The sequence below is a fragment of the Streptopelia decaocto genome (assembly GCF_964273445.1).
Source record: "Streptopelia decaocto genome assembly, chromosome: 4".
Classification (NCBI taxonomy): Eukaryota; Metazoa; Chordata; class Aves; order Columbiformes; family Columbidae; genus Streptopelia; species Streptopelia decaocto.
The window spans coordinates 21,215,949-21,234,189 of NC_138658.1; the positions used below are offsets into that span (position 1 = coordinate 21,215,949).

Here is an 18,241-nt window from a genome sequence, read left to right on the forward strand (position 1 = left end):
TGCTTCAAATGTTGAACGAATTGGGCTACAAAGTTTTGCCTCATCCACCACATTCACCTGACCTCTTGCCACCTGACTACCACTTCTTCAAGCATCTTGACAACTTTCTGCAGGAAAAACACTTCCACAACCAGCAGGACGTAGAAAATGCTTTCCAAGAGTTTGCTGAATCCATAAAGCATGGATTTTTACGCTACAAGAATGAATGAACAAACTTATTCGCAAAAATGTGATTTACTATGGCAACACTAATGGAACCTGCGTTACCTAAACAGAAGAAAATATGAGTGGATTCTTTCTTTCCTGTCAAATTCCTTGTTACAGGAGTTGACCTAGACCAGACTACTGGGTATGCCTTAGAAGGGGATCTTTCCAGGTACACACGCTATGAGGAGCAGCCAGAGCTCAGCACCAAGCGAGCGCTGGGACTTCAGGTGACGTGTGGGACATCGCGTGTGCAGAGACCTTCCATCCAGAGCCGAACGCTGCCAGATGTGTGGACGCTGGTGTCATACAGCAGAGCTGCTGCAACCAAGTGAAAGAAGGTACTTGCGAGAGCTGTAGATGGTAGGTGCACACATACAGGTGTGTATAATGAACTCTTACAGTGTATCTGGTGGTGTTTTCCTGTTAAAATTGGATGTGAATTAAATTTTATTATGCAAGTATTAGCTTTAATAGACTAGTCACGGGAAAGTAAGTGTGTTTATTGCAAAATGCATTTATCCATAAAATGTGATATCCCAATGTGTCTGAACTTTGGGAATTGATTAAGTGCACCCTTAATTATATTTTCCCGGTTTGAGTGGCTGGAGGACTGTTCTTCCTGGCTCTATCTTATAAAAATCTGTCACTTTGAATAAGAATGAAACTTGACTGGTAAAAATGCAATCTTATCACAGTATCACCATATAACTGGATCTTATTTATTTTTAATTGAAATGTCAGCTTAAAAGATTCAGTGCAAATTTTAGATCACATTAACTTTATATTTAGAACTTTTCATTAAGCTCTAGGTATGCAGTCCCATTAAAAATAGGTAGCTAGGTATAAAAGCATGAAGCCTGAATGCTTGCTTACTAAATATTCAGAGTGCAAACGGGCATCACTCTGATAACACCTGCAAATAGAGCTATTCTGGTTCATTTTAAAAGTGTCACTGGCATGAGTGACAGCCACCAATGTATGCATATTATTTCAGAATCACACTGAGGGAGGAAGCGCTCCTGCAATTATTTATCTTTACTTATATTCCCATGCCATTTACATTTTTTTCCTCAGTTTTGGGGGAAAAGTTACTATGATATTAATGCTGAAACAACCGCTTCTAACTGTAATGGAATGCAATTGTATGCTGTGCACTGGAAACTCTAGATATCAGGAAAGCACTAATCCCTGCAATACAAGGAATACAGGACATGTTTTGTTTTTCATAATTTATTTTGCTCATTACAGCAAGAATTTCTACATTAATCTACCTATGGTTTTAGAGGAGCTATTCCTGCAAGGAAGCCAAATGACTTTTTTCTTTCTCCTCAAGCAGCAGTTGCTCTCAGTACCCAGACAGACTCTGTGCGTGTGATGCTATGAAGTGTGTGACAGCGTGGAAGTGCCTGAGGCCTGAGGGGCAGGGTTCTGCCCCAGCCCTCAGGTCTGTTGTTCAGTGCAGGACACTGTGCTGGTGGTGCTCCTGCTGTGGGTGTTCAGGCAGAGAAGGAGCAGCAAGAGTTATCTGAGCAGGGGGCTAAACCAGGCTATTGCAGTTATTTGTGACAAAACAGTTAAGGAGGCAGCGAGAGCATGCCAGGAGAAACGTACTCATATTCATTCATGCAATTATGCATAAATAGGTTCTAAAGTCTTACGCAACTATGCGTGAGCACCTTAGTTACAGCTTTGACCCTCCCAACTGGCTTCTTGTTAAATCTGTTAAAAAGCAAATTCTTCAGTCTAGTGTGTGAATGAACATTCCAGTCTTGAATAACACAGAGAGAATCGTGGCAGTGTTTGATGTTTTTTCTGACCAGCCAGGGAGTGAAGCCTACATTCACAGAATCACAGAATGTCAGGGATTGGAAGGGACCTCGGAAGGTCATCTAGTCCAATCCCCCTCCCAGAGCAGGAACACTTAGGTGAGGCTACACAGGAAGGTGTCCAGGATGGTTTTGAATGTCTCCAGGGAAGGAGACTCCACAACCTCTCTGGGCAGCCTGTTCCAGTGCTCTGTCACCCTCACTGAGAAGAAGTTTCTTCTCTTATGTAAGTGGAACCTCTTGTGTTCCAGTTTGTATCCATTACCTCTTGTCCTATTGCTGGTTGTCACCGAGAAGAGCCTGGCTCCATCCTCATGGCACTCACCCTTTACATATTTATAAACATTAATGAGGTCACCCCTCAGTCCCTTCTTCTCCAAGCTAAAGAGACCCAGCTCCTTCAGCCTTTCCTCATAAGGGAGATGCTCCATGCCCTTAATCATCTTTGTTGCCCTACGCTGGACTCTTTCCAGCAGTTCCCTGTCCTTCTTGAACTGAGGGGCCCAGAACTGGACACAATATTCCAGATGTGGTCTCACCAGGGCAGAGTAGAGGGGAAGGAGAACCTCTCTCGACCTACTAACCACCCCCCTTCTAATACACCCCAGGATGCCATTGACCTTCTTGGCAATAAGGGCACAGTGCTGGCTCATGGTCACCCTGTTGTCCATCAGGACTCCCAGGTCCCTTTCCCCTACACTGCTCTCTCATAGGTCATTCCCCAATTTATAATGGAAGCTGAGATTGTTCCTATCCAGATGCAATACTCTGCATTTTCCCTTGTTATATTTCATGCAATTTTTCCCTGCCCAACTCTCCAGCCTGTCCAGGTCCCGCTGGATGGCAGCACAGCCTTCTGGTGTGTCAGCCACTCCTCCCAGCTTGGTGTCATCAGCAAACTTGCTGATAGTACACTCTATTCCCTCATCCAAGTCGTTGATGAATATATTGAAGAGTACCAGCCCCACTACTGACCCTTGAGGGACTCCACTAGATACAGGCCTCCAACTGGACTCTGACCCATTGACCACGACACTGTGGCTTCTTTCCTTCAGCCAGCTCACAGTCCACCTCACTGCCTGATCATCCAGACCACACTTCCTCAGTTTAGCTGTAAGGATGCTGTGGGAGATTGTGTCAAATGCTTTACTGAAATCAAGATAGACCACATCCACTGCTCTGCCATCATCTGTCCACCTGGTTATATCCTCATAAAAGGCTATGAGGTTGGTCAAGCACGACTTCCCTTTGGTGAAGCCAAGTTGACTGCCCCTAATGACCCTCTTATCCTTGAGATGCCTTGAGATGGCACTAGGGGTAAGATGTTCCATCACTTTCCCAGGGATGGAGGTGAGGCTGACCAGTCTATAGTTACCTGGGTCCTCTTTTGTGCCCTTTTTGAAGACTGGAGTGACATTTGCTTTCTTCCAGTCCTCAGGCACCTCTCCCATTTCCCAAGACTTGACAAAGATGATGGAGAGTGGTCCAGCAATGACTTCAGCCAGCTCCCTCAGCACCCATGGGTGCATCCCATCCAGACCCATGGATTTATGGATGTCCAGATTGCTTAATTGCTCCCTAACCCAGTCCTCATCAACCAAGTCAAACTCCTCCATTGTCCTGACTTCCTCTGGGGCCTCGGGGTACAGGGCTCCCCAGGACAGCCTCCGGCAGAGTAGACAGAGACAAAGAAGGCATTCAGTAACTTTGCCTTCTCTGTATCTTCTGTCACCAGGGCACCCACCCCATTCATCAGTGGGCCTACATTGCCTCTGGTGTTAGTTTTATCTGCCACGTATTTGAAAAAGCTCTTTCTGTTGTCCTTGACCCCTCTCGCCAGGTATAATTCTAAGGAGGCCTAAGCTTTCCTAGTTGCCTCCCTACATCCTCTGACAACAGCCTTATATTCTCCCCAAGTGGCCAGCCCCTCCTTCCATGACCTGTAAACTCTCCTCTTCCACCAGAGCTTACCCAGCAGTTCCCTGTTAACCACGCAGGTCTCCTGGCTCCCTTCCTGGACTTCCTACGTGTCGGGATGCTCTGATCTTGAACTTCGTAGAAGCAGTCCCTGAATGCTGAATCTTGGGCCCCTTTACCTTCAAGCAGCCTTTCCCATGGGATTTCCCCCAGCAATTGCTTGAAAAGGCCAAAGTTTGCCCTGCTGAAGTCCAGGGTTGCATTTCTGCTTGCTATTCTGTTCCTGCCACATGCAATCCTGAACTCCATCATCTCATGGTTGCTGCAGCCAAGGTTTTGGTGACGTTAGGCTCAGTGATAGAGAGCATTTTTCTCTTCTTTATTTAAACAGGCACCTTTCCAGAAGAGGAACAATCCACAGTTTGCAGTTTGAGGGAAATGCTCTCCAAGAAGTGCTGGAAAAAAGAAGGTATGTGATAGAAACTAGAGATTTTAATAGTAAAGTAGAGCAGATATACATACAGACAACTGAGGATACTACAGGAACTCAACATTTTTTTCCATTAACTATAGCCTAAATTGGAAAAAAAAATGTTGTTTTGAGGTGTTTGTGGGGTTTTTTTTTGTTTGTTTGTTTGCCGGTTTGTTTTTGCGGGAGTTGTTTTTGTTTTCCCAGAGTTATGTCATACATTGCATTTTAAGCCTGGTTGAGGGAGAGGGAAATGGAACAGTTTAAAAAAAAACCCAACACAACACAAAACAAAAAAAAAACAATATCAACAACAAAAACAAACAAAACCCACAACAAAACAAAAACAAACAGGACCCCCTCCCCCCTAACCCCCCTTGTAGCATGGAATGTCCCCTGCTTACTATCTTAAAGTAGGGAAATAGACCGTAGAGGCTTCACAAGGCTGCGAAGAAGTGCCAGAGTATCGCTTTGTGCTCTTCCAATCTACAGCTGTTGAGGGTGTTTTATGTTTGTTGTTGTTGTTTGGTTTTTAACTTAATGACACATTTCCAGTTGGGGTCTGTGTGTCTCCGCTGCTACTGCTCAGCTCCAGCTCTAAATTATCTTTATTATTTTTTTCTTTTCCTTTTTTTTTTTTTTTAAGAAGTGATGCATACTTAGACCAAGCCAGCAGTGGTTATGCATGATTATTCTAAGACAGCTGTTGTGCACATGTGGAAGCACAACAGCTGCATTTCTGATGTATTGCCTGGTATCAAGCAACTGGATGCCTCCCTAGTAGATGTAGCATTGTGTTCTCAAGAACTACACAACAAGCCAAGTAAAATTCTGGTCTACGCTTCAGATGTAACCTGTTAACTTAGTCTAAATTTGCCAAAACACGTGTGACGCCTGCCCCATCCTGACTGGCTCGGTGCTGGCCTTGCTGCTCTCCAGCCGACGCGCTCTCCTGGATAACGGGTGGCAGGCTGCTCCCTCCAACCTCCCACCAGGACCTTGAGGCCATGCTTTTTAAAAGCAGGTAGTTGATTTGTTTGCTCAAGACAAGTCACCTTGAAGCTGCACATTTTTTAGGAGGCATTGAAGTCAGGGCACTAAACCCACTCCCATTCCTTTTCCAGGGCTCCTGGCTGGGCACTTGGGCCTCAGCTCCTCCACGTCTAAGATTAACTGTCACTCCTGGTATTTTTAGATGCTTCTCTGGTAGGTTCTAAAACTTTGATGCAAAAGATGGTGCCTCTTCCCTTGCAGAGTACTTGGGCAACATACATACCACTTACTGCATCTCCACAGACACCGTAGTGGTTGGCAGCCCTCCGGTTAGGAGTGACCGCGCTGGTGTTTTATTAGCTCTTAGGAAGTATACGGCAGGGAAGAGGCTGTGCAGGATCCTGCACGGGCTGCCTGAGCTCTGACCCCTCGAGCAAGAGGCTGAATTGCTTTTACAGCCAGTACTTAACCTTGCTGCTGAGACTTGTCAACACGGAGGCCAATTAGCAGCAGATATGATGGTGGATGATATAATGCAGATGTCTGTCTGGTTGGAGCACAACGGATATATTTTTAACACAACATGTATTTTAAAACAAATGATGCTATCCCCCAAAAGAAAAAAAAAAAATATATATGTGTATATATATATATATATATTTCTATAGTCAAGTGTTACAGAAAATTTTAGACGTTTTTATTTATTTTTTTTTTCCAAACTCTCTCTTAAGCCTTGTTCTGCTCATGATGACTGTGGCAGGTGTAGGATTATAAGAAATAATTCTGCTTGAAAAAAAAAATGACAACGTGAAGTAAATTATTACTATTATTAACATCTATTGCATATTAAAAATATATGTAGATTCAGAATGAAAACAGGGCAGTTCTTGATGTCCTGAGAGGGTCAAAACATAACTGAGATATTTTCTATCACCACACATGCATGTTGTTGTTGATACAGAAGAGGCAGCTAGGGACAGCTGAATTGATTAAAACTGTGCAGGTCTGCAAGCATGCTATAGCCACCTGCGGCAAAGGATGGTGGCTCTTTGTCGCATATCAGCATGTGACACTAATACTCCTCTTCGGGTTCTTCTGTCAGATGTATGGGTTTTGGCAATGCTAGAGAAGCTGATTACAAGAGGAAGTTTTGTGCTTATGGTTGAGATTTGGCCTGATTTTTTTAAACAAAAGTTTAGAGTGAGACCCGAGGGCTGGAGCTGCTCCCAGACTTGCATGTAGCTGGTGGCTTAGGCAGGAGAGTTCAGTCTTCTGCTCAGCCCCCTCTGTCAAACGGTGCAGGGTACTGTGCTTCACCTCTCTGCCAGCCAAGGTGCTCTGTGACTCTCTCCCTACACCTTCTCTGCTTGTTTTGACTGAACAGTTGAATCTACGTCTTAAACCATTTTCTCAATTAAATGAACTTCTATAATAATTTACAACAGAACTGTATAAATTTACATAAGATATAATCAGGGCCTGGTAGATCAACCTCTGAAATACCTTTCAACATTATACCAGAGAATTTGCATGATCATCTTTTAATTACTAGGATAAATATTTATGTCTAGTGCAAAAAAAAAACACCTCAGAGAGTTATCCCTTTGTATTTTCTATTACAGATGTAGTGTGCAAGACCACCTCTTCTTGAACGTGACTTACCCGCCTCTTTTCAAAGCTAGAACTGCCTGCCCTTCACCTAACGAGTCACGGGCAGAAGGAGGAGCAGTGGATTCAACAACACACAAGCCATTAACAGCACCACGTACTCCACAAGGTACTGACAGAAAACCTGAAAATTGGTGTCCACACCTCAGTAAAAATAAACATAAGGGGTTTTTTTTTCACTTGATTAGACCTTAACACTACCCTAACTGAGGGCAAGGGCAATCCACATGTATTTAATGTTAACATTGATTTATCTGAGGATAATTTTTTATCTAATGAATACCCAGATTTTTTTTCCTTGGTTAGTGTTTAAATACTCTGGCTTCCTTTTAGGATGTTCACAATCTTTTCTTTTTCAGTGGAGCCAATAGTATCTTTGCATCCTGGAAATTTGTCTGCTCTTAGGGTTTCTTTCCTTAGCTTCTTCTGTGCATTTAAATTATTTCATTAATCTTTGGTGGAAAAATACCTCTTCTCCTATGATATTGACAAAATGAAGACATTATATTTTTACAATAGAAAAACTACATTTCCACTACAGTCTTTTAATGCACAACATTCCTGAAGTCACTACATAGCTCCTCTTTATGAAAGGAGTTCTGATTTCATTGGGGCTGCTCCCAAACCATGTCAGGCTCACCAAACTACTGCTTAACGCACCGAGAGAGGTCCTATCGCCATCCTGGCAATATTAGCCTTATTTCTTCATCAGCTTTTATTTTCAATTTAAACCATTGATAACATCTTACCCTTTCTCTGCATATCTTCTGGTCTTGTAGGAGAATCCTTTCCCCCTTCCCCCAAATCAAGCCTAGAACTATTTTAGGTGAAACAAGAGAGGATAGAAACCCAAAAAGAAACAAGAATATAGTCAACCTTTTTAATTCGAGTATATTGTACTTCCAAACTGGATACACTAGAAATTGGCAATGCAACATAAGATGCAAAGGAATATACCAGTTACTGTCAAAATGACCCTGTACAGCCTTATAATGCAAAAAGCTTTATACAATACAAATTTTTATTAATGTACACAAACCTTGACAGAATGATATTTGAACATAATACAACAATTTAAAAAAAAAAAAAGACAGAAGAAAGAAAAAAGTGCTGAGAACTTCAACTGAATTACCAAATGGAGAAACACACTAGCTTTCATTAAAGAATGCATAGTGAAAACCAGTATGAAATTACGTTTATGGTGGGGGGAATTTATCAGAACTGTTGGTCGTTAGTCAGTAGGGGGTACCTCTGGACAACATTCCTTTCTTTAGTCTTGAACTTCAAGCCAATTATTTTAATATGCATGATAAATACTGTACTTTTATTTTCTTAAAAAAATAAAAACCTCCTAACACACTTTTCCTTACAGAGAAAATTTCTATAACTTGCCAGAAAGAATTAATTTATCCTTTCCAAAGTGCTAAGCAAATTTGCCAGGTACGTTAAACATTACCATGTCAGATACTGGGTACAGCTGTCAAACACGGGGCATTCACATGCTGACAGCTTGTTCTTGGAAGTTCCAGCCCTATTCAAACTGCAGTTTGGTTTACATAAAGTGTCCCACTAATATTCCTACTTCTTCCTCCTAGACAGCTGTACTTTACCTGTCGGTTTGAAAAACCAGCTGATTGGAAGTCTTTGCTCTTCTATGGTGGGGGTCTGAGATACATTGAGTGGATTTTAAAGAACTGGTAGAGTTTCTGGATGCAAATTGCGTATTTCATGCTGTCGAGAGACTCAGTGTTTTATGCTTTTTTACTGATATAGCATTTTGTCTTTTGTCTGTACTCTGGTGGGGGGGATGGGGAGTAACCAGGAGTTGGACATGAGTAAAGCATGGCAAACAGGGCCCTGAGTTAGGTAGGTGTTTACAAAGGTTTACAGGTACTTTGGAACAGATGGCTTTTCTTCGCTGCTTAGACAGACAGAACTGTCACATGCTCATTAGAACCAAAACTGTCTGCTGGAATGTAAACAAAATGGTGGGACTTCTCTGTCCTTTAATTAGTAATTCCAAATGACAACCTGCTACTATTTTGGATGTTTTCCCCTTGTAAGTGGCTTCCAGGAGTGCACAGATCAGGGTGTCTTCCCTGAACAGGAAGAGTTTGGTCATGACAGTGGAGAATGTTTGGCCGTCTCAGTGCAAAACGAATGTAGGAATCTTGCAAATAGGTTAAGTGATGCAAGTTTTGCAGCAACAATGTATCTCTACACAAGCTTCATTTAAGAACTAATGAAGACTGAGATTATGTTTCTAGTTGTGCATATGGCTAAGAGCCCCTGTGGACCAGAAACACCTTTCTGAACTGGGGTGTTGCTCTAGCGCTGTCACAAACAAGGGGCTGGCTCCAAGTGGCCTGTCACATCCCCCCCATCCCACAAGCACCTGCAGAACGAGTTCCTCCGGGACAGCGTGAGGGTGGGTGTGTAGCACATTAGATGTGACTCAGGGCACCTCCTACGGTGGCTTGGCCACGGGACAGAGAGGGGACTCTGACAAAAGCTAGGTCACACATCTCTAGCACCTGGTGAAAGACAACGAGATCCGAATCCAAGAGACACCATGGAAAAGAAGAATCCAGTAAGAACACATTCCTGTAAATCGCATGATAATTTTCAAATGTTTCTGACTTTAAATACTTCCAATTTTAATGCAGAGTAATTATAATCCTGGATATTAAGTTGTCTAAGAAACACAAATCAATGAACAGTCAGTTAGCTTCTCTTCTTTATGATCACTTTTAGCATTTTGAGATTAACGAAGGTTATACAACCAATCCACATTTGCTTCGTCCTGCAATAAAGTGCTACATATAACATGTCATTTTAATGACCACAAGTAGGAAGGTTAAACAAGTATAAAGTCAGCTTCCTAGCAGCATACGCTCTATCTGCCATTAACAAAAAGGAATAAAGTATTACTAATAACATGGAGGGTATCAACAGGACTGTAGAATTTGCAAGTACAATTGAAATATTGAGGGTATAAAAGAGAACTGTATGGTTCAAACAGCATATTTTTATAGCTTCATATTTCAAAGAAGATACTGGTACCTTTTCAAATATACAGTTGTCTTACTTTCAGCCCACAGAAAATTTTTGTTTTTGCAAGTGAGAAACAAACTAGTGCAAGACTAAAGCACTGTGCAAAACTGCCTTTTTTTTAGTCTGAGTATTTATACCCAGAATTCATCCATACCCTTTTTTAAATCCCCTCGTTGGATTTTTTTCCACCATAGAATTTTAGTTATACAAGTTGTTCCTGCAAACTAAAAGGTAACCACTGCATAATACAGTATATATATATATATATATATATATATAATATTTATATGCCCTTTTAAAACAAAAGATGTATGCTATGGCCCAGGCGCAGGTGTTTGTTACACCTGTGTAACAGTTAAGAATTGGGCCTGTCGTGTGGCTGTGTAGACTGCACACACTGCACGTGCGTGTGTGTGTACATACACACGCTTGTCATTGTCACACTCATCCTGCAGTGCTGAAAGCAACTTTTTCCTCATCAGTTCTGCCCCAAATCCTCAAACCTTGACAACTGAGTTCAAGGCATCAAACAACTAAAGGAAGCTGCAAACAGCACTGAAATAATACACTGAGCCACCCTGAACTAAGCGTCGCGCAACTCTACAGTTCAGGGGGAGATGGAGGGGAGGGAGCAAGTGTGTAAAAAAAGGGGAAAAGAATAATAATAATTAAATAAGCCACTACAAGGGATGTGCAAAAGCAACGTCGTGGCACGCTACAGGCAGACTCTCTTTCACGCACCCGCACGCACACAAAGACCAAAAATAAAATGCATCAATATGTAATCTTACAAGTGCTGATTGCCATTAAGGACACTCTTTTTCAGCTTAACAAGACAAAATAGTTTCTTAGATAAGAGTACTGGGAACATGCCTCTGAAGGTAGAAGTATGCAGTAGGTCACCTCTTAAAGATTTAATAAAGCAGCTTTCATGTCAATGCAATAAGTATACACACAGAGCCATTTTCTAAACCTTACTAATGATATAGCACAAGTGTTCGTTACCTCTTCGGTCTACATTTTGCAGCAATGTGTACCTGCTGGGTTTGTTGGGGTATTTTTGGTACAGAAAGTAACTGCCCTCAGACAGTTTCTGCCCTTTCTGTTAGTCCAAGGTAGGCGAGGAAGGAGTGTTTCGGTGAAGAGGCACCTCCTGGTGCAGTCTGAGGTCTGGGTGGATGGAATGTGAGCTCGTAGTGGTTTTTGGGGAAAAACATTGTTAAAGGAATAAGGTGGGCAAACTCTGAGTTCCAGTATTTATCAAAGCACAGAGAAGTGCCATTGATGGCCAAGGCTTTCACTGCCAGGTTTGGCTCTGCCCCGCTGCCGTGTGCAGCTGACAAAGCCACTGTTTGCAAAGCCTGGGAGGCAGACATAACGGAGAGGGGTGACAGGAGGTTTCTGGAGCTGTTCACTGGTAGGAGTGGACTGGCTTCCTTGGAGGCTGGATACTGGCCCTTCTTCTCCTCTTCGGAGCAGTCCCCACTCTGGTGCTTCTTCACGTGGCGGCTGAAGACAAAAGGGTGGGTAGTCTTGAACAGGCACTCGTCACAGCTGAAAGTCTGGCGTGGAGCATGCTTCAGTTTCTTGTGCAAGTTGAGATTGTCTTTGCGTTTGCAGCTGTAGCTGCACTGGTCACAGTGAAAAGGGCGCTCGCCGGTGTGGACACGCACGTGTTCAATCAGCTTGTTGGCGGTCTTGGACAGGTAGCCACACTGGTCGCACTTGTAATGGTTGCCAAGGCGGTGTTCTCGGATGTGCATCTCCAGCTCCAGCTGATTTGCTTTCACTGTCTGGCAGATCCGACACTTGTACTCCATCTTGTAGTGAGTCTTCAGGTGGCACTCCATCGCTGCGGGGCGGTTAGTGGAGTAGATGCAGAACGGGCACCTGGCAACACAGCAGGGAAGGGTGGGGACAGAGAAAAGAGAAGTCACTCAGCTGGAAGACCCATGTTCCTGGTTTAACCCTGTCATTCAGCCCCTCTCTGACCTACTAAAGAAAAGAAAAGGGCCCTTAGTTCTCCCTGTAAAGCCTCTTTAGAGTACCTGGTTCACCTCGACATAAGTCTTTACTTAGAGGAGGTATTTTCCCCATTTAATGGCAGTAGAGCTCACGCATTCCTAGGAAAGCACTGATTCACTCTGAAGGAGCACCCCTTTAATCTTCTGGCTTACCTTGATGGGGAAGATTCTGCAAAGGAGGCCGGGTAGTGCAGAGGTGGTGACTGATGCACCGGTACTTTGTGTAACGACATTCCTAGTGTTTGCACGGAGTCACTTTTGCCATTTTTTCCATTAAGAAGTGCTTTATAGTGAGTGTTTACAGATGAGTATGAAAGCAGCTGTTTAAGTAAAGATGGAATAAACTTGTAATACCACACGTACAGCAAAAGCTTAGGAAATTCCTTTTATGTGACCTTGAACAATAAGCTTCCTGGGTCTCCTGCTAGGAACAGCTGAAAGCCGGTCGCTTAGGATGACTTGTAGGGATTCCCGTTTCTGGGAGATGAGCTAGCCCTGCTCAAAGGGGGCGTGTGCTTGGCAGTGTTTGCCTACAGCTGCCTCTGCCATGGCAGGAATTGTTCCTGTGTGGGAACAGGATGTGGGCTCTGCTTACTCACAGCAGCAGCGTCCGGACCGGGGTGGACGTGGCAAAGGGCCTCACCCCTGGTTCCTGGACCAGGAAGGGCCGAGAAGGCTGCAGGAGGGAATCTTGAAAGCTTGGAAGGAAGCCTGATCTGAACAAGGCTGGACACCAACAAACCCAAAGCACACCTGCTATTGCTTTATGCAATTGAGAGGAAGCTGGTGAGGACAGCTGCCTGCCAGGGCTCTCTGCTGTATTAAACAAAGCGCGCTCCTTTCCAGATCTAGGTGGTGAACTAAAAGAGCAGGTCTAGATAAAAAAGATACAGCTAAGACACCTGGCTGTCGTCTTACAGATGTCTCCACCTCCCGCTGCGCTCACCGTTTAGCAGGTCTGCTAGTTGTGCTCTATCATTTCAGATAATTTCTAAGCAGAGATCCTTTCCTTCCATGTGTGCTTTCCCTTGCTACAACTGGTTGCACACACAGGTTTGATATTAATCTACCTGCTAGTTGAGAGACTTTTGAGCACAGTGAGTAATACATGAGGACAAATGGATACTAAAACATCTGCACACTTTTCCTGATGAACATCAAGTACTCTGATCCAGAGAGGGAGCCTGGCATTGAGGCTGATAACGTGATTAGCTCTATTGCAACAGAGGATTCAGCTGTCTGTGCACACATACCTCTCCTGGGCTGGGTGCTCTCTGGATCAGAATCTCAGATTTTGACCTGGAGCTGGAGGAATCATGTTTTTTTCTCTTCCCTCACAGCAAACAGGAGACAGAAAAATACAATTTACTTAGATCTCTTCAGGCTCTTCTGGACGCCTTAAAAAAAAAAAAAAAAAAAGCAGAGCTTTTTCTTAGGTGCAGCTTTCAAGGTACCTCATTATTACTTGAGTTGGGCAGGAATAACTTATGCAGACTGAGAAGCCCATTCTGTCAGGAAGGTCTGAGTCATAGGTCATGGTTTTTCCTTGGTAAATAGAACAGAGTCTGTGCAGCTTAAACCCAAAGTGCATCAGACAACTGGTCTGTACGTCCAAGGCAGACATCCCGTCGTTCTGGCACACTACTTGTTTCTCAATCTGGTCTTCATCCCAGATTCAGTCATCACATCTCAAGTGACCACAGTTCATGGAACTACTGAGCTGGAGACCAGACGCTGCCTGGCAAACAGAACCAGTTCTCAGAAACTGCAGTGCAAACTGACGGAGCTACTCGTGGTAACATTAAATGCGGTGTGCTCGTCACGTGAGAGGTGCAGCGCACTGAAAACATTAGTTTGCTCAGCAAGAGCAGCTGAAGCAGGGAGGCCTGTGCTGAACCCTAGCTGGGCTCAAAGTGGCTTCAGCCTCTTTTCCTGCAGCAGCTGGAACAAACGGAGACCAGGGACATGCATCTTGCATAACGTCACATTGCCCACACGCAGAGAGCGAGCATATGGCCCCAGCAGTCGCTCCTGCCCTCAGGGGTCCAAATTTGACATAAGGGCGCACTCATTCTCTAGAAACACTGCTCTGCGCCAACAGACCTTAAAGGACACCACCTTAAGCGAAAGCCAAAGGGCTTTTTAGTTAAAAGACTGTACTACTTGTTGCACGTTAATTTATACAATAGAGATTGTTCTGGGGCATGCAAACCAAAGCAGAAAGCATAAAAGTTATTAATTATTGTAGAGGACTAACTCTGCATTAGAGTCTGCAAAGGTTATAAACTTTAAGGTTACAACTTCATACCTAGTTGCACAGACTGTACAGGGTTTAGTTTCTTTGAACCAGGTGCACAATAGAGCGTGTGGTGTGTGCTCTCTTTTGCTGTGATGCCTTAAAAAACAACCCCTCTTAGTCTGCCAACACTTCTGTGCAGTGCTGCCTCATTCTCTGTGGGACCCATCACGTACTGTCTCCTATTGACTCGCAAAGGGAAAGGACCATACTTTGCTACAGCTCTGAGACAGTGGATACTGCATCAGCTGCTCTGTTACTGATCTGCTCTAACGATGCAAGCATAGGCTAAGGCAACTGTAAAGGACTGGGCTTGGGTTATATAAATAAAAGGAAGCCCAAAATCTGGATTATCAGACATTTGACTTGTTTTTGCCCTATCCCCACAGTATTAGAAGTGCTTAACACAGTAAAAGTTTGTGTACTTGCTTTCCTTACTTGAGCCCACCGGTGGGGACAGTGTGGCATTTCTTGTGCTCCAATAATTGCTCAGGTGTCTTCATGAACTTGTGGCACACGTCACACTCAAACATCCGTGTGATCAAGTGGATTTGCAGATGGCGCTCAAACATATTTTTTGTTTTGCAGACGAAGTTACAGAAAACACACTCAAAGCCTGAAAAATAATAAAAAAAAAAAATCACCACCACAGGCAAATATATTCCTTACATTGTGGCCAGATCCACTGCATAGAAGGTGACAGTTTGTATTTGTGTAGCACTGGTTTACCTTTCTCTGATTTCTCTTCAGTGTTCACTGAGGTCTGGCTACCAGGCACTACAGAAATGACCAGCAGGTTGTTTGACGCCTTGGTTTTTGGGGTTACATCTGCATCTTCTTTGCTGTTGGCAGAGTCACTCAGTGCTGACAGTGAAGATGACGACGGACTGTTAGATTCACTGGGTGTCTTCCTCTCTTCAGCTGAAAAACAGGAATAAAGAGCACTAATTAGTACAGCAGATTAGATGGAATCTCAATACTGTTTTACATTTCAGGAAAACTATTTGAATATATATATCTAAAGATATGTGTTATTTAAATATATATACTATAAAAGTATTTATATTCAAACGTGTTTATAAACAAGTCTGACATTCACTGATCTGTTAAGAAACTGTAGTTGCACCCTCCTTCCTTTTTATTAGTGTTTACAACAGTACATCTCTCAGTTTATCCTAGAATATAGTCTGTCTGTGATGGTAGTGGAAAGGATACATACATACATACATACATACAACTCTACCTCATTACCAGGCTGAAAATATCCCCAAAAAAACACTCTGATTATCTCAGAGTTCAAAAACAATGAAGAACTTGTCACTTAGAAAGGAAACTTTGGGGTGCAGAAACCAAAAGTGCTGTTGATGACCTACAAGTCCAAGCTAAAATTCCCCCACTTTTCCATTTCTGTGGGTCCAATAAGTACATTTGGGAGGAAGGGCAAAGGAGAATAATCTCACTCAACATACTGAAAAGCAGCCTCAGTAATGACTGTAAGAGATAACAACATGGTCTCAAGATTTATCTGTTGTTATTAAGACCTCTTATTGAACATAATTAATTAAAAACTCCATTACTTTACAGGATCTAAAGCTGAAGCCCCTCAGAGTTTCCTTATGTGTGCAATAAATGCAAGAAATTCAAACCCCGAACCCTATCACGCACTGGAAATGAACGAGAATGAGTGTTCTCTTATGAACCTGCCATGAGCCAACAAGGCAAGGATGGGCAAATTATTACCTCCCACCTCCGTCTTGGTTTAATCAGAGCTGTGGTAAAAAGAAACTTCATATTATCTATCTCATAAAGTCCCCTCTGATCAAAGCTTCTGCAAACACCAGTACCTATGTGCCTAGCTTTAAACTGATGAGCAGCACCTTTAAGTCTAAGATAAAAATGTAGGAATGCACTAATGAAATCTGATGACCCAAGCTGTCAATAGGGAGGATGACTGGGATATCATATAGAAAGATTCACTGACCTTGGGGGCCAGAGTAATAGAAATAGAATGAAATTTAATAGTACAGAGCACAAGGTTATGACCTGAAGGGCCAGTAACAAGAATTTCTGCTACAAATGAGGAGTTCTTAAGTTGGAAACGGTCAAGGAAAACAAAAGAAGAATCTGAGCAGGATATGGGACGAATATGAGCAATCGGCATGGGGGAGCCTTCAAGGAAGGTAAATATGATCACAGACTGTTATTGTGTGAGCTAGTGCCGGTAGCTGCTGCTGTTTTACAGGGCCACCACTGCTTATTGCATGTCACCTCATACACCTTGTACGGCTGTGATTGCCTATGTCGAGAGCAGAGGTTCTAACAAGAACATATGCAGCGAGGGACTGGTACAGTGAGAAAACTGAGCTTTTTCTCCTATGAAGCACAAAGTACGTTTAGAGGGGAAAGGGTTGCTCTTCGTAAATATACTAAGGGAATAAATACTGTGGAAGGAGGGAAGAAAGGTGGAGGGAATGACAGGTGGGCTGCTGTTTCAGATCAAGGACAGTTCTGGCACAAGAAAAAAGTATGTGTATTCTGATTATTAGTACGACACATTCTGGCAATTTTAAAAAGGTCCATAATCTTTAATGCAGAAAAATCTGCAGCTGCCTGTCTGTAGAAATATTTGGTTTAAAACAATTACACTTGTTTGAAGACACATGCTAACATCCTTCCAAACAGGCCTTTTATGACTTGGTAACCTCACAGGATAAGGGACTGGGGTCAAGTGACCCAGAAAATCCATTCTGTTTTTAACTCTCTGTATTTGCCACATGTGTAAGCATTTGGCTGAATTGCCAGTTTGACAGGGTAAAGGAATAACAAGGGAGTGTTTTGCCTGTCTTTAAAAGACAAACAGCAGCTCCAGTCTTTTAGCCATGACAGGAACACACAGTAGAGTACAGCTCAGTTTTAAGCTCTGATGCAAGCTCTTCATATGGCTATGGGTGGCATTTCTCATTTGCCTTGACTGCACAGAATCGTGGTTTATGTGGAGTGGAGTTAGATGCAAACACCTCAGATAGCAGGGAGTAGTGCCGAGAGCTACACTGCCATAAAATCCCTTGAGGGCTTTCCAGTAGTTTGTATTTCTGTAGTTACATCTAACTTATGTATCTGTGAGCACAACCAACTGCATTCTTCTCACCCTTCTCCTTCTCCACCCCTCCTGTTTTCCCAATTTTATAGCTGGAAGGACAGGAAAAGCAATTTAGCAATAGAAAATATGTGCATTTCAGGCTTAGTATTGCCAACACCATTTTTAGTAGTTTGTGACAGCAAAATGCTTCTGCCTGGTATTATAAGAGAAATTCATTAAAAGGATTCTTTTATTCTCCTTAAATCATACCAGATTTCATTACTTGGACTAAGCACATGGAGCTTGTTTGAAAACCACTATTGCACTTATCTTTGGGTATTAAGTGAAGAGGACCAGGGACAGAACATATGACTTGTTATTTAATATAAAGTTACACTTATGGTATTGCTGAATTACAGCGTCAACTAAACATCAGCGTGAAATTCCAAACTGATAGACTGTGGAGGCAAACACATTGAAGAGCGAAGCTCAACATTCTGTGTATTTCAAATTTACAGCCAGGTATGCGCAATTAGCACTCAAAGTCACCTTATCATCACTGAAGTCGAACTAGGATTTTAATGAAATAGTAAACCAGTCAGAAAAACAAACAAACTATGCTGACTTCAACAGGGGAGGGGATCTGGGGGATAAGGGGAATAGGAAGAAGGAGGGCTAAGTAGCCCTTCATTTATTTTGCTAAGCTTG

General features: G+C 42.9%; 1 protein-coding gene across 3 annotated transcripts in view; it reads right to left on the reverse strand.

Annotated features, from left to right (window-relative positions):
- Positions 1-7,946: 7,946 nt before the first annotated feature.
- The window catches only part of ZNF827 (zinc finger protein 827), a 107,223-nt gene continuing 96,928 nt past the window's right edge, over positions 7,947-18,241 (reverse strand). The window contains exons 12-14 of one of the 3 annotated variants that reach the window (XM_082052160.1): positions 15,184-15,375; positions 14,893-15,070; positions 7,947-12,024 (exon numbers count right to left, since the gene is read on the reverse strand). In XM_082052160.1, the coding sequence (XP_081908286.1) occupies positions 11,217-12,024; positions 14,893-15,070; positions 15,184-15,375 (1,178 nt within the window). In that variant the 3' untranslated portion in view covers positions 7,947-11,216. Of the gene's footprint in view, positions 12,025-13,503; positions 13,556-13,620; positions 13,897-14,892; positions 15,071-15,183; positions 15,376-18,241 lie in introns of those variants that run through there. The other 2 variants (XM_082052162.1, XM_082052161.1) reach the window with 2 other exon arrangements.